Source organism: Theropithecus gelada, chromosome 8, assembly GCF_003255815.1.
Source record: "Theropithecus gelada isolate Dixy chromosome 8, Tgel_1.0, whole genome shotgun sequence".
Lineage (NCBI taxonomy): Eukaryota > Metazoa > Chordata > Mammalia > Primates > Cercopithecidae > Theropithecus > Theropithecus gelada.
Genome location: NC_037676.1, coordinates 20,749,234 through 20,764,515, shown reverse-complemented (window position 1 = coordinate 20,764,515; position 15,282 = coordinate 20,749,234). Strand labels below are relative to the sequence as shown.

At 50.8% G+C, this 15,282-nt stretch overlaps 1 protein-coding gene across 5 annotated transcripts in view; it reads right to left on the bottom strand.

The window, feature by feature from the left end:
* The window catches only part of BMP1 (bone morphogenetic protein 1), a 48,021-nt gene that overhangs the window by 19,401 nt on the left and 13,338 nt on the right, over nucleotides 1-15,282 (bottom strand). For all 5 annotated transcript variants that reach the window (XM_025394028.1, XM_025394026.1, XM_025394027.1 and 2 more), the window contains exons 7-9: nucleotides 13,474-13,598; nucleotides 12,814-12,929; nucleotides 863-965 (exon numbers count right to left, since the gene is read on the bottom strand). In XM_025394028.1, the coding sequence (XP_025249813.1) occupies nucleotides 863-965; nucleotides 12,814-12,929; nucleotides 13,474-13,598 (344 nt within the window). The remainder of the gene's footprint in view (nucleotides 1-862; nucleotides 966-12,813; nucleotides 12,930-13,473; nucleotides 13,599-15,282) is intronic.

Below are 15,282 nucleotides of genomic sequence, written 5' to 3'. Positions count from 1 at the left end.
GTGTTGTAAGGCCAGCTGCTTTGAGTGACCAAAAAGAAATATTTAAATATCGGAAACTGGGGCGAAAATAGAGGTTAGCAAGATCTGTCTGGCTGCTTTAGGTACAGGCTGAGGAGAAGAGGTTCTGTTGCCCACAGAGTGGTCCTGAGCTCCTTATGATCATGTCCAGCTAGGAGGAGATTCATACAGCTCCTCGGGCTTGCTGCAAATACCCTCTAGGATCACCTGCCTCCCTTTGCCCTAATTCTAGGTTCATTAAAGCACCTTCTGTTCTGTGCTTCTGACCCACTTATTCCCACTGACTCACCTCCTGCCCCCTACCCTCCTTGGGACAAACTATCCTATGCAAACAAGATCGGGCCACGGCGCCCACTGTGCAGCCCTCGGCAGTGAGTGAGTTAGGAGATGGGCTGGCGGGTTATGATGACTCTCTTTTGAGCCAGGCTGCACTGTGGGCACTCAAAAACCAGAAGGGCAGACAGAAAAAAAATAGTGGAGCCTCTGAAAGTGCCCAGATGAGGAAGAGAGCCTGGGGCCACGGGGATGCACAGAACAGCCTGTCTGTCTCTCAGTCAATTCCGATGACTCCTTGCACCCACTGGGTGACAGCCGACTTCACAGGGAGGCCCAGAAGCCTGCATTGGGGACTCTGAAGTCCAGATCGAGGACAGCACTTGTCTAAAGTCACACAGCAAGTGAGCAACGCAGCTAGCTGGGACTAATGATGCCAGGACTCCTGGCTCCCACACGGGGATGTCATCCCTGGCCAGTGTTGGGCCCTGGAGGGAAATGAAGAGTGTGATGAGGGTGGTTCAGAGAGGGAATCAGCATGGAGGGGGCAGGGGGTGGCTGGTGATGTTACCTCGGAGGGGCGCCTTCCTCCAGAAGCCATCTCGGACCTCCACGTAGTCGTACCAGCACAGGCGGCTGCGGTACAGGTCCAGGGATGTGAAGTTCAGGATGATCTAGGGCAACAGGGGAGGAAGAGGGTTAAGCTGTCCTGAACATTGCACCGGCCCTCTGCCAGCCCCATGATGACCACCGCCTGCCTTACGCGAGGCAGTTCACCCTGGGTGAGAGCTAACAGGCTCCCGAAAGGAGCTGCTGGCACAGAACCGCCCCTCCTCCACAGTGGTCTGCGTATCTTTCTTCCCAGAAGGTCCAGGAGGAGGAGCAGCCATCACTTTGGGTAGAACCCCTGGCTCCAGCTCTCTTCATAGTCAATTAGATAACACAACCCACAACACCTTCAAGAGGAACTGGTCTCCACAGCGGTAGGAAGGGCCAAGGGCTGCATGAGGATACTGAGGGGTCTGAAGTAGGGACGAAGGGTCCCAAGAGGAGAGGCAGGGGGAAAGAAGGGCTGAGTCACTAATCATCACTTTTTATTTTATTTTATTTTTTTGAGTCTTGCTTTGTCACCCAGGCTGGAGTGCAATGGTACAATCACAGCTCACTGCAGCCTCCACCTCCCAGGCTCAAGCTATCCTCCCACCTGAGCCTCCCAAAGTGCTGGGATTACAGGAGTGCGTCACTGCGCCCGGCCCCATCATTTATTGAGGGCTGATTCTGGGCAGGGGGATACACTAACTGCTGAGAGGACACCAGATCTGAATCTGTCCCTGTCCTCAAGGAGCTCCGGGCTTAGGGAGGGATGAGACATACGCATGAGAAAGCTCAGACCCCAGTCACAACAGCCTGGGTGTGAATCTTCACTCTGCATTTCCTGCTGTGAGTTATCAAGCAAACCACATAACCTCTGAGCCTCTGCTATGTCCTGCGTGCAATGGGGAGAACAGTCCCTACCCTGACATCATACTTCCAAGGCACAGGCACTGTCTGTCTTGAGCACCTCATTTCAGCCTCCGAGCTCAGGAAACGCTCGCTCGCTACTGGAGGAATGTTACACCTTGGTGAGTACCAATTCTCTTTAGCAGATGGGCATTTTAACAGGTAGAGAGTTTAATGGTTTCCCTCCATTTCCAGGGGGAAACCACTTCCTCGGTAGGTTCCAGAGTGGGCCCAAAGCCTGTTGGGTATTCAGAGTTCCAACAAGTAGGGATTCCAGGGATGTGTTCGCCGTGACCTGCGAGGCCAGTGCAGCGAACACTCGATGGTCTCAGGGCGCTCCCGCTCTGGGAGAGCTGGGTTCTCCACTAGAGAAGGGGACAGTCTGCCTCCCTTGTACCTTTTTGGAGAGTTAGAGGCAGAGTGGAGGCCAGGATGAGAAAGACTCCAAGGTGGGCACTGACAATTGCTGTCTGTAGCCAGGGTCAACTGGCTAGTTGGGGAGGAGCTCCTGGCTCCCGGTCACTCTGACATGGGCCCTATCAGAATACCTGGTGATTCCAATATCCGCCTAGAGGACCCTTCCCATTTCTTGGCCGCTCAGTTCTGCGACCTCCTCTCTCCACCTCTCTACACCTTCCTGACCACACACCAACACGTCACGCCGTGCAGGCCGGCTTCATCAAGAATTGTCTGCCCCTCTACAATCTCAGTTTCTAGGGCTTCACTCTCCATTCAGTTTCCAGTCTTTCCCTCAGTTCTCATCACTGCGACCTTCAAGCCACTGCACCCAGGGCAATGCCACTGCCGGTCACCCCCATCTATTCTCTCTCCTTACCCAGCTTAGCTCCACAGCCCATCCTTTTTCTTCTATTCTTTTTAAAAAATTCTTACATGAAGGCCGGACGCGGTGGCTCACGCCTGTAATCCCAGCACTTTGGGAGGCGGAGGCGGGCAGACCACGAGGTCAAGAGATCGAGATCATCCTGGCTAACATGGTGAAACCCCGTCTCTACTAAAAATACAAAAAAATTAGCTGGGCGTGGCAGCGGGTGCCTGTAGTCCCAGCTACTCGGGAGGCTGAGGCAGGAGAATGGCGTGATCCCGGGAGGTAGAGCTTGCAGTGAGCTGAGATCGCGCCACTGCACTCCAGCCTGGGCGACAGAGCGGGACTCCGCCTCAAAAAAAAAAAAAAAAACTTACATGAGTTTAAGTATATTTATTTGGGGGGTCTCTTATTAATTGTGGTATTCTGTGATATAATTGAGTAAGATCATGTTTTTGAAAAGTACACTATAGGCCGAGCGTGGTGGCTCACTCCTGTAATCCCAACACATTGGGAGGCCAAGGCAGATGAATCACTTGAAGTCAGGAGTTTAAGACCAGCCTGGCCAACATGGTGAAACCCCATCTCTACTAAAAATACAAAAAAATTAGCCAGGTGTGGTGGCATGCACCTGTAATCCTAGCTACTTGGGAGGCTGAGGCAGGAGAATCGCTTGAACCCAGGAGGCGGAGGTCGAAGTGAGCCTAGATCGTGCCGCTGCACTCCAGCCTGGGTGACAGAGCGAGACTCTGTCTCGAAAAAAATACAAAATAAAATAAAGCACACTATATATTACTCTTGGTTATTATTATCATCATCAAAAGTTATTGTTACTATGATAAGTCCTGGCATTTTGAAACTCTGAAGATGCAAGTCTGTTCTAGCTCCTGCGAGGGAGTAGATGGCGTCTCATTACCTAATCTTTTAACTTTTTAGAAAATGATCAAATGTGGACAAGGCATGGTAGCTCACACCTGTAACCGAGCACTTTGGGAGGCCGAGGCAAGGGGATCGCTTGAGTACAGGAGTTTGAGACCAGCCTGGGCAACATAGTGAGACCCCATCTCTACAAAAATTAAAAAATTAGCCAGCTATGGTGGCATGTGTCTGTAGTTCCAGCTACTAGGAAGGCTGAAGTGGGAGGATCACCTGAGCCTAGGAGGCTGAGGCTCCAGTGAGCCAAGATTGTGCTGGCTCACTGAATGGAAATCTGGTTTTATTTTATATATACATAAAAAATATGTATTATATAATATATAAGATATATAGTATATATGTATGTGTGTGTATGTGCGTATATATATCTATATATCTATATATATCCATCAACAGAGATCTGCAGGGGGCAACTGAATAATTAAATTGAGATAAATCAAGACAATGGCATTCTAAGCGGCCATAAAAATGGCTGAGTGCTGGCACGGAACGGCGGGCACAATTCATTGCTGAGTGCAAGGTATATTGCAAAAGACCATATACGTGTGCATACAATTCCTTTTTGTCTTGTATATATATACATACATATATACACATCCATGCTTACATGCATGTGTATACCTAGAAGGGTCTGGAAGGAGACACCAGAAAGTGTTCCCAGTGCTTAGTCACCTCTGAGGAGTGGGATCTAGAGGAGGGTCTAGAGGAGAAAATTCACTTGTTATTTTACGCATTTCTAGATTGTTCAAAAAGTTTGTTTACGGTGTGCATATGTTATTTGTATATCTAACAAACAACAAAAACAAAGGAGTTGCTGGATGGAAGAAGGGATGCAGAGGGCCAAGTGGGGGCGCTCTGGCTCCTGACTCACACCATCCACCACTCCTCCACGTGGCCTCCCTGGGCTTGCCAAGCAGTTCTGCTCAGCAGCTGTGCTGAGGACAAGCGCCGCTTTCCTTCATCCTTAGAAGCAGCCTTGGCTGTGTCTGGGGAGGATGATGTCAAAGCTGCTCAGGAAGAAACCACGCCCAGCCGGCAGAACCCCGGAGGGCCCACCCGAGACCTCCAAAGAAGCAGGAGGAACCAGAGGTCACATCACTCAGGAGGAAGAAACCTGCGTTGGCCGAGAGAGGCATGCTACAGAGAGGCCCAGTGATGGCTATATTGAGACTGGATGTGTCAAATTAAGAGTTGTATTGGCTTCTGTCGTGTGGAAACAGCTGTGCTGTGGTGGCAGGGGCAATGCCCTTTGCCAGAGAAAACCTGGCCAGCCCCACCGCTTCCGGGCTGGTGACTTGGGCCTGTGGCTCGGCTTCCTTAAGCCTCAGTGTTTTTGTCTGAAATTGAGATGGGGCCGGGTGCGGTGGCTCATGCTTGTCATCCCAGCACTTTGGGTGGCTGAAGTGGAAGGATTGCTTGAGCCTGGGAGTTTGAGACCAGCCTGAGCAATATAGTGAGACCTCATCTCTACAAAAAAATTTAAAAACTTGCTGGGCATGATGGCACATGCCAGTGGTCCCAGCTACTCGGGAGGTGGAGGTGGGAGGATCACTTGAGCCGGGGAGGTCCAGGCTGGAATGAGCCATGATCACATGAGCCATGAACAGAGCAACTCTGTCTCAGAAAAAACAAAACAAAACAAAAAAACCCCCCAAACTGGAAATGATCATAATGGCTTCACTGGGGAGTTGGGAGGATTCAGTATGGGGTGCAGAGTCTCCTGAATATAGGAAATACTCCTCAAGCTTGCTGCATGCTGGCAGGGGAGAAGTAATAGGACACCTCACTTCTGGCCACAGCGTGCCAGTTAAGCATCTTGCCCCTTGGTGACTCACCGTCCGGCTTCAATCTGACCTAGCTGCATGATCTTTAGGCCCATCAACCAGTTCCTCTGTGCCTCCATGTCCTTATTTATAAGAGGGTAATGACGATACGATCTGCCTCCCAGGACTTAGGGGAGTTCAATTCGTATATGTGTAAAATTTACAAGTGCCCAACGCAGAGTAAGCACTCAATAAATGTTAACTTTGCTAGTAGAATGAAGTTTGCTTAAGATTTTTTGGTATTTGGAATGGTTAAGACAAGAATCCTGGAATTAGAGAGAAATAGGGTTCCTGGGGAAGTGGACCAGGATTTCTTCATTTAAAAAGATTACGGGGCCGGGCGCGGTGGCTCAAGCCTGTAATCCCAGCACTTTGGGAGGCCAAGACGGGTGGATCACGAGGTCAGGAGATGGAGACCATCCTGGCTAACACGGTGAAACCCCGTCTCTACTAAAAAATACAAAAAACTAGCCAGGTAAGGTGGTGGGCGCCTGTAGTCCCAGCTACTCGGGAGGCTGAGGCAGGAGAATGGCGTAAACTCGGGAGGCGGAGCTTGCAGTGAGCTGAGATCCAGCCACTGCACTCCAGCCTGGGCAACAGAGCGAGACTCCATCTCAAAAAAAAAAAAAAAAAAAGATTAGGGACTGGCCTGGGCGCAGTGCCTCACGCCTGTAACCCCAGCACTTTGAGAGGTCAAGGCAGGCAGATCACCTGAGGTCAGGAGTTTGAGACTAGCCTGGCCAACATGGCGAAACTCCATCTTTATTAAAAATATAAAAATTAGCCAGGTGTGGTGGCACGTGCCAGTAGTCCCAGTTACTCGGGAGGCTAAGGCACGAGAATCACTTGAACCCGAGATGCAGAGGTTGCAGTGAGCTGAGATCACACCACTGCACTCCAGCCTGGGCAACAGGGCAAGACTCTTGTCTCTAAAAAATACAATAAAATAATTAAATAAAATTAAAAGATTAGGAATATAGGAAAGATAGCAGCAGCTAACATTAGTTGGGTTCTCACTATGTGATAGGTACTACTCCAGGGACTTTATGTATAATAATTTGTTTAATCCTCATACCTTTATGAGGAGGAGATGGTTTTAAGAAGGGAATCATGGTCAGCAGATCAAACATGATAGCACCTCCCTTGTGGTAGGTACTATCGCCAGGCTCATTTTATAGTTTATAGATTACAGAGGCTCGCACCTGTAATCCCAGCACTTAGGGAGGCCGAGGCAGGTGGATCACCTGAGGTCAGGAGTTCGAGACCAGATTGGCCAACATGGTGAAACCCTGTCTCTACTAAAAATACAAAAATTAGCCAGGCATGGTGGCATGTGACTATAGTCCCAGGTACTCGGAAGGCTGAGACAGAAGAATTGCTTGAACCCAGAGGTTGGGGTTGCAGTAAGCCGAGATCACGCCACTGCACTCCAGTCTGGGCAACAGAGTGAGACTCCATCTCAAAAAGTATATATGTAGATAGATGGGGAAACAAAGGCACAGAGAGGTTAAGCAACTTCCCCAAGACCACACAGCCAGTACATGGCACAGCTGTGAGTCAAACTCAGGCACTCTGGCTCTTAAAGTTACACCCTCCACCAATCCTCCACATGGCTTCCCTGGGCCTGCCAAGCAATTCTGCTCAGCAACTGTGCTAAGGACAAGTGTCCATTTTCCCTTCATCCTCAGAGCCCCATACCCTTCAAGAAGCGGAACTTGAGTAGGATCCAGCACAGGCTTTGCAGAGAAGACAGGGATCCCTTTGGCCTGGCTGGGGATGTGGAAGTCAGGGAAGGCATTAAGAATTTGGGTTGGGCTGGGCATGGTGGCTCATGCCTATAATCCAAGCACTTTGGGAGGCCGAGATGGGTGGATCACCTGAGGTCAGGAGTTCGAGACCAGCCTGGCCAACATGGTGAAACCCTGTCTCTATTAAAAATACAAAAATTAGCCAGGCATGGTGGCACACACATGTAATCCCAGCTACTCGGGAGGCTGAGGCAGGAGAATTGCTTGAACCCAGGAGGCGGAGGTTACATTGAGCCGAGATCGTGCCATTGTACTCCAGCCTGGGGGACAAGAGCAAGACTTCGTCTCAAAAAAAAAAAAAAGATGATGAAACCCCATCTCTACTCAAAATACAAAAATTAGCCAGGGGCAATGGCAGGTGCCTGTAATCCCAGTTACTAGGGAGACTGAGGCAGAAGAATTGCTTGAACCCGGGGGGCAGAGGTCGAGGTGAGCTGAGATCGTGCCACTGCACTCCAGCTTGGGCGACAGAGTGAGACTCAGTCTCAAAAAAAAAAGAATTTGGGTTGGACCTTGAAGAACAGGTAGCATATCAGGAGGCAGGGATGGGAATGAGGGTGGATACTGCCAGCTCTAAAAGTTCTTATCTTCTTGGCTCCTCTGCAAATGTTTGATCCGCTGACCATGATTCCCTTTTTTTTTTTTTTCCTTTTTTGAGACTGAGTCTTACTCTCGCCCAGGCTGGAGTGCAGTGGCACGATCTCGGTTCACTGCAACTTCCATCTCCTGGGTTTGCACGAGCGATTCTCCTGCCTCAGCCTCCCGAGTAGCTGGGACTACAGGCATGCACCACCACGCCCAGCTAATTTTTGCATTTTTAGTAGAAACGGGGTTTCACCATGTTGGCCAGGCTGGTCTCAAACCCCTGACCTCAAGTGATCCACCCGCCTCGGCCTCCCAAAGTGCTGGGATTACAGGCGTGAGTCACTGTACCCAGCCGATTCCCTTCTTAAAACCGTCTTCTCCTCATAAAGGTTCTCCTCTGTTGCTGGGGAACCACTGTCAGTCCTCTCCACACCAGCTGCTAATTACATGAGTGTAGACTCGGGGGATCTGAAAAGAAGGCTTTCCAGTTGACTCTTTTACTTTGACATACCCAAGACAGGCAAAATCAATTGTATATGGTAAGATTTACTTATCATTCACATTTCTGGCAATAAGCTGAGAATTGGGAGGCAAATGAAAAACAACTTCTCCACAGCCAAAGTAGATGTCAAAGTCCATCCGCTAAAGCAGGCGGCATTATTTCAGGTTTACCTTTGAAAGACCATAGACTTTGGAGTCAGAAAGTCCTGGAACCGAATGCCAATTTCACCACTACTACCTGTGTAAACTTGGGGAGATTTATTCAAGCGCTTGAAGCCTCCATTCTCTTGGCTGTACAGTAGGGATAACAGTACCTAGGTCGTAGAAGTGTTACAGGGAATAGCGAGGTCCTGCACGTAAGGTGCCTAATCCTTTGTGGTCCTGCATGTAAGGTGCCTAATGCTTTCTGTGGTACATAATCGTTAAACAATAGAGAGGCCGTTAGTATTCTACTACACCAGGCTCTGTAGGTCCTTTCAATGTTCATGTCCCCAGGGTGTCACTTGGCTTCCCTTACAACTCTCCAATTTCATTCAGGACTGTGGCTAGTTTTTACTTCGGGTACTTCTACAACCACTCGTTGACTAATCTGGAATTTTTATACTTAGCCCTTTTCTCTTTCTGCAGCCCCGGGCAGGCTTCTGAAGAAAAGGACAGGAGTCCTCTGGGAATCGCCGTGGAAGCAGCACCAAGGCAGAGAGAGAGGCTTTGGGGGCAAGGCCATGTGTGTCCACTAGAGAGACTAGTGCCAGCCCAGGCCAGCCAGGAAGAACAGGGAAGGAAGCTGATCCTAGCCCAGATGCCATACCCCTGTCGACTGCATAAAACTCCCGGACAGGAAGGTAAGTAGCGTGCCACCTGACTCCGCTGCTCAGGGCCAGCGACTGTCTTGCGCGTCTGTACATTTCCGGTGGCTGGCCCAGGGCTGGGCACATAGTAGGCACACAGGTTTGCTGAAGAGCACTAAAGTCATTGTCGAAATGCAGCAGGGCTTTAGAACACATATAGTATCGCAATCACCGACTCTTGTGTCATAATCCAATTTTGTGTAATTTTGGAGAAGTTACTAAATTTTTCCAAGCCTGTTTTCTCATATCCAAAACAGGGATAATGTTAGCATCTGGCCCATAATGTTGCTGTGCGATAATGTTGGACATAACACACATAAAGAATTTAACATGGCCGGGTGTGGTGGCTCACGTCTGTAATCCCAGCACTTTGGGAGGCCGAGGTGGGCGAATCACCTGAGGCCGGGAGTTCGAGACCAGCCTGACCAACATGGAGAAACTCTGTCTCTACTAAAAATACAAAATTAGCTGGGTGTGGTGACACATGCCTGTAATCCCAGCTACTCAGGAGGCTGAGGAGGTTGCAGTGAGCTGAGATCGTGCCATTGCACTACAGCCTGGGCAACAAGAATGAAACTCTGTCTCAAATAATAATAATAATAATAATTTAGCACATAGTTGCTCAATCATATGTTCAGTCAGTTAGTTATTGCTATTGTTATCAGTGGGTGAGATTTCCCAAGGCTGGAGTAATGGGAACCCTCTAGAGGGAAACAAAGGAAGCCAGGGCATAGCTGGTAGAAAACAGCAAAAAAGGAATGCAATTTGTTGTTGTTGTTTTGAGACAAGATCTTGCTCTGTTCCTCTGGCATGAGTGTAGTGGTGTAATCATAACTCACTGCAGCTTTGAACGCCCAGGCTCGAACAATCCTCCCACCTCATCCTCCCGAGTAGCTGGAACTACCAGCACCCACCAGACACCCAGCTAATTTTTAAAATTTTTTGTAGAGATGGAGTTCCGCTATGTTAGCCAGGCTGGTCTCAAACCCCTAGCCTTAAGTGATCCTCCTGCCTCAGCTTCCCTAAGTGTTGGGATTACAGGCATGGGCCATATACTGGCCAAAATTGCCATTTTTAAGAGAGATTCAGAACAAGGAAGAACGGGTTCACTTTTAAGGGAAGATGGTAGAATGTCAACCAAGAGCGAAGCCAGAATTACTCAACTCTCAATAAAAATCTGTCCTATGTAAGAATGATCTTCAAATTACAACAAATGAAAATAAGCATTGTTTGAAAAGGAAATAGAAGCTCAATAACACAGAAGGAGGAGAGCCCGTGAGCATCTCGCTACATTGATTTTTGTCTCCAAGCTCATCAATGACATCAGAGGAGACAGTCAAATAATTTGCAGATGTGATCAGCATGTGTAATCTGCAGGACTCAGAGTAAAAGCTTTCCCAGTCTTCAAAGGGGTGTGTGTACTGGAAGGAGAGTAAGGAGCGGATTCTGGGAATTGCAAACCACTGGGCCAAACGTCAATCCCCAGTGAAACAGATGCTCTGTGACCATTTAGAAAAGAAACACTTGATGACTAGGAGCCAGTTTGGGTTCACTGGAAACAAGGCAGGTCGAACACATTTGTCTTCCTTTTTAAAGGGGTTTTATCAACTGGTGGAACAGTAGATTTAATTTGCTAACGTGTTGCATCTTACGTATTCAGCATTTATGAAACACTTCCTGGGCCAAGGATAGAAAGATGACCAAGGTATGGTCTCAGAAGGAGCGCACATCCTGGTCAACTGGTGGTCACCGGTGGCTGGATAGTCATGACTTTAAGTGGCATCATAACGGATGTAATAACTCTTCTCAAAGCCTAGATTAACAGATTAATGTCAATTTGGAGGGAAATCTTGGTTCTTCTTTGGTTTGTGTGCTGTTCTATGTTTTGATCAAAGGCCAGGATGCAGACCTAGAAGACATGCTTATCAAAGGAGCTCATGGCAGAGGTAAGAGGAGGGCTACCTGATGAATGGTGACTTTCTGATTCAAAATGATCTTGAGATGTCGAACTGAACAATGCAACCAATAATAGAATCAAATCCAGCTCAACGCTGCACTATGACATTAAGAATCGTGTCCCAATCAAGGAAAAGAAAGTCTTGTAGCTCATTCTTGGGAGCAATAAAAATATGAAGGACACAGAAGGTTTGGGGTTGGTGCAGAGGTCCAGACTCTGTGAAAAGACCGTGAATGGCTCTAAGGAGGGATGTGAGTAATCTCCCCACGTTACGAGGACTGACATGGGAAAGAGGGAGTGAATTATCCTAAATTGCTCTTGAGGAAAGTACTAGAGCAAGTAAGCAGCTTACGGGAGAAGAAGAGATGTTGTAACATTAAGACCTGGCTACAGGCCAGGTGTGGTGGCTCACGCCTGTAAATCCAACATTTTGGAAGCCTGAGCCGGGAGGATCACTTAAGGTCAGGAGTTCAAGACCAGCCTGCGCAACATGGCGAAACCCTGTCTCAACCAAAAATAGAAAAAAAATTGGCCGGGCATGGTGGCGCACATCTGCAGTCCCAGCGACCCGAGAGGCTGAGGTGGGAGGATCGCTTGAGCCTGGGAGGCAGAGGTTGCAGTGAGCTGAGATTGCGCCACTGCACTCCAGCTTGGGTGATAGAGTAAGATTCCATCTCAAGAAAAAATAAAAAAAGAGCTGGCTAGAGAACAGAATGAATTATTCTGAAAAGTAGTGAGCCTCTCATCACCTTAGGTATTCAAACAGGGATAATCAACCATGCAGTGGGAAACCTGACCGGACAGGCTTGGGGGCCCTCCCCACACTCGGTGTCCACCCTGCTTGCCACCAATTAGTAATGAGTAGGGAAGGCTCCCTGAAGGAGGTCACATCCGAGCTAGACTGTGAAGATGGAGACAGCTCTGACCCAATCCCGTAGGGTGCCCGAAGCCAGCCCCATGTGGCAGTAAGTATGAGAACTGGGCACTTCTCCACAAGGTAAGACAGAAGATGGAGCTGAGCTTTCTCTATGGATCAGAACTGATACAGCAGGTGACCAGTAGAGGAAGGAGAAATAGAGTGCCAGTGGAGAGCCAGGAACAAAAAATCAGGCCCACAGAGCAAAGACCGGAGGGTCCTGGCCTGAGCAAGAGGAAGGGTGGATGGGAAGGAGAGACCCACCAGGCAGCATCCTGCTGGAGACACTTCTATCATTCCTTAATCGTTCCCAGGACCAGAGCCTGTCAGAATTGGGAAGAGCCCTTCAGGAGCCCCTGGCCCAAGCCCTGATGAGATGGATGAGAGTTGAAGGTCAGGCTGAGCAGCTCATCCAAGGGAACCCAGACCTGAGAAGGGCTCCAATCCCACCTCAGTCCTTGTTAGCTGTGTGACCTTGGGCAAGTTACTTAACCACCCTGTGCCTCAGTTTCCTCATCTGTAAAATAAAGGTGGAGGTGACGTAGGAAAAGCACCCAAGAAGAACTAGATAATCAAAATAGACCTACATAGTAAGTGCTATCTGCAAATTAACACTAATTTACAATTATTGGGAGATGCCGGGGAAGGCGGTGAATGCCGGAAGCCCCTTCCCACAGCAGTGCCCCATCAGCGCTGTGGACTCAATGCATTTACGGTAACCAGGTAGGTCGCTGGTACTCATATTGATCCCCACCGTGGGGGAAGTCCCTGAGGTATGGGGACCCGCAGGGGAGGGGAAGGCTCAGAGGCCGAGCCCACACGTACCTTCTCCCCGGGTGTGACGGAGATGCGCCACACGCAGTGCATGTGAGCAGAGTAGCCGTTGGGGTATTCAGGGGAGGAGAAGTTGCCTGTGCTGTCTTGCAGGGTCTCTCCACAGGCTGTGAGGAAAGGAAATGACAGGGCAAGGCTGCAGGCGCCAAATCCCCCCACCTTCTGGCTCACCCACCCCTGAGCCCTGGCATCCTCTGAGGGAGGGGAGAATGCCCGAGGAGTGGGAGGGTGTCTGCAGCAGTCCTGTCCCTGTAAGATCCACCCCCTCTGCCTCACATACAGCACACGCCATCCTACCTCCCAGCCCAGCGCTGCCCTGTTTGTGAAGGCAATATGGGTTCCAGAGTTAAGGTCAAGCTCCCTTGGTGGGGCTCCGTGCCACCACCTCCCTCTCCTAGGATTGCCCTGTTGTTCCCCACTTCTGCCCCTACAGACCGTCAGAAGGTGGCGGCTCAGCTTCTGACCACCACCTGAGCCTACACCCAGTGGCCTCCTTCACTTGGACACTGCCCCTCCTATGGGGTCCCCTCCCCCGCCACACCATTCTCTAAAACTTGCAGCCTAAGCCTTCTTGGTGGCACCAGGCACCTGGCCTCTGCCTCCCTCAGGCCCTGCCCTCCACGCCTTCACCCATCCCTTCTCTGCCCTGACCTGGGCACTTGTAAAGCTTGCGGGCTTGGGCAATGTCCCCCTTGCTGAGCCGTGTCCTTTGGCCAATGGGAGGTTTCACCCCGTTCACCTCATACTTGGGGACAATGGTATCCAGGAAGATGCCCCTGAAGAAGAGGGAGAGAAGGAAGGGTGAGCGTCTTGTGGACAGTGGGCAGGGAGTGGGTGGCATGCCCATCCGTACCCACAAGTCGCGACCCTGCTGGAGCTCAGACATTCCTCAGCAGGGTCAGGGCCGGGTGGAGACGTCTCACCCTGTCATTACACTGCCCACTGACCAGCAGCCACCCTGCTCCGTGGCAGCCACGCCACAGGAGTCGGGGGAGCCCCAGGAACACTTTGGGAGGTCAGGGATGCAGGTCCAGGGTGCCCTGAGACCCACTGGTGCCCCCAGTTCAGGCTGGCCACGACTCCCAGCCCCAGGAAAGCTACAGGCCCCTAGAGGGTCATCTTTCCAACCCCACTGGGCCCCTGCTTCTGCAGCCCCTCATGCTGCTCCAGCCCTAACTAAACTTCTCCCAGGACTCCCTAGGCCAGCTACTCACCCTGCTGGCACAGGCTGCATCTAAATGCACCTGGAACAAGGCCAAAGGCAGATTCCACTGCAGCCAGACCAAGCCCCGGGGACAGCCCCACCAGCTCCCCATCTATCAGTGTCTCCTGTACCCCCCATTCCTCCCTTCTGAATCCTGGGTGTTTGCACTGGGAGGAGCAGAGTGAAGGGAAGGCAGGCAGCCCTCCACCTCCCCAGGGCCCCTGACTCACACCCAGCTGGGTGGATCACAGCAGGGGGTGCGGTGGGATGCGGTGGGAAATGTAAGGCCGGGTCTGTGGGTGTGGGGGAGCAGAATGACCTCACCACCCCTCCTTGGTCTCTGTTCCTGCAGGTCTGCAGGCAGGAAAAGTGGATCGGGTAGAAGCACTGAGAAGAGGGGGCAGGGCCACTGTCTGGGACACAGACAGAGGATGAGCAAAGCACCAGGCCTGGGAATGGCCAGGCCAGGAAGGAGTGTGAGGAGGAGGGAGGCGCCGTTTCCCACACTCTGCTAAGGAGAAGCTTGGGGGAGGGGAGGCTGGGCCACCACCTTCGAGGGTTCTAGTTGTGGCTTCTGGGGACCTGGGCATCGGATAAGGAGGATGTGCTTTGGAGTTGGGCATGGGGGTTAGTCCAGGGCAGGGGCCTGGCTTCATGCAAACTGACCAACTACCAAAAAAAAAAAAAAAAGCAGACTAATTAAAAAGGAATGGCTGGGCATGGTGGTTCATGCCTGTAATCTCAGCATTTTGGGAAGCCGAGGTGGGAGGATTGCTTGAGCCCAGGAGTTCGAGACCAGCCTGGGCAATATAGTGAGACCCCATCTCTCAAAAAAAGTCATGGTGGCGTGCACCTGTCATCCTAGCTACTTAGGAGGCTGAGATGGGACAATTGCTTGAGCCTAGGAGTTTGAGGTGCAGTGAGCCATGACTGTGCCACTGCACTCCAGCCTAGGTGACAGAGCAAGACCCTGTCTCAAACAAAAACAAAAACAAACAAATGGCCCACAAATAAAAGCTCAGCACCCTTTGGGCTGATAGTTTGGGGCTACCCCACACTGCTTGGCTTGCACAGTGGTTGGGTTCAGCCTCCTCCGCCAGGTGCCCTGGGTGCACATAGTGGTAAGGCCCTGCCACAGCCCCACCCATGGAAGAGGACAGGAGGGCAGGCAGCATCCGTGGACCCTCTGCTTGGAGGCCACAGTCCCCCAGAGGGCCACTCTTTTCCTGGGTCACTGCCCCGGAAGTGGGAGGCAG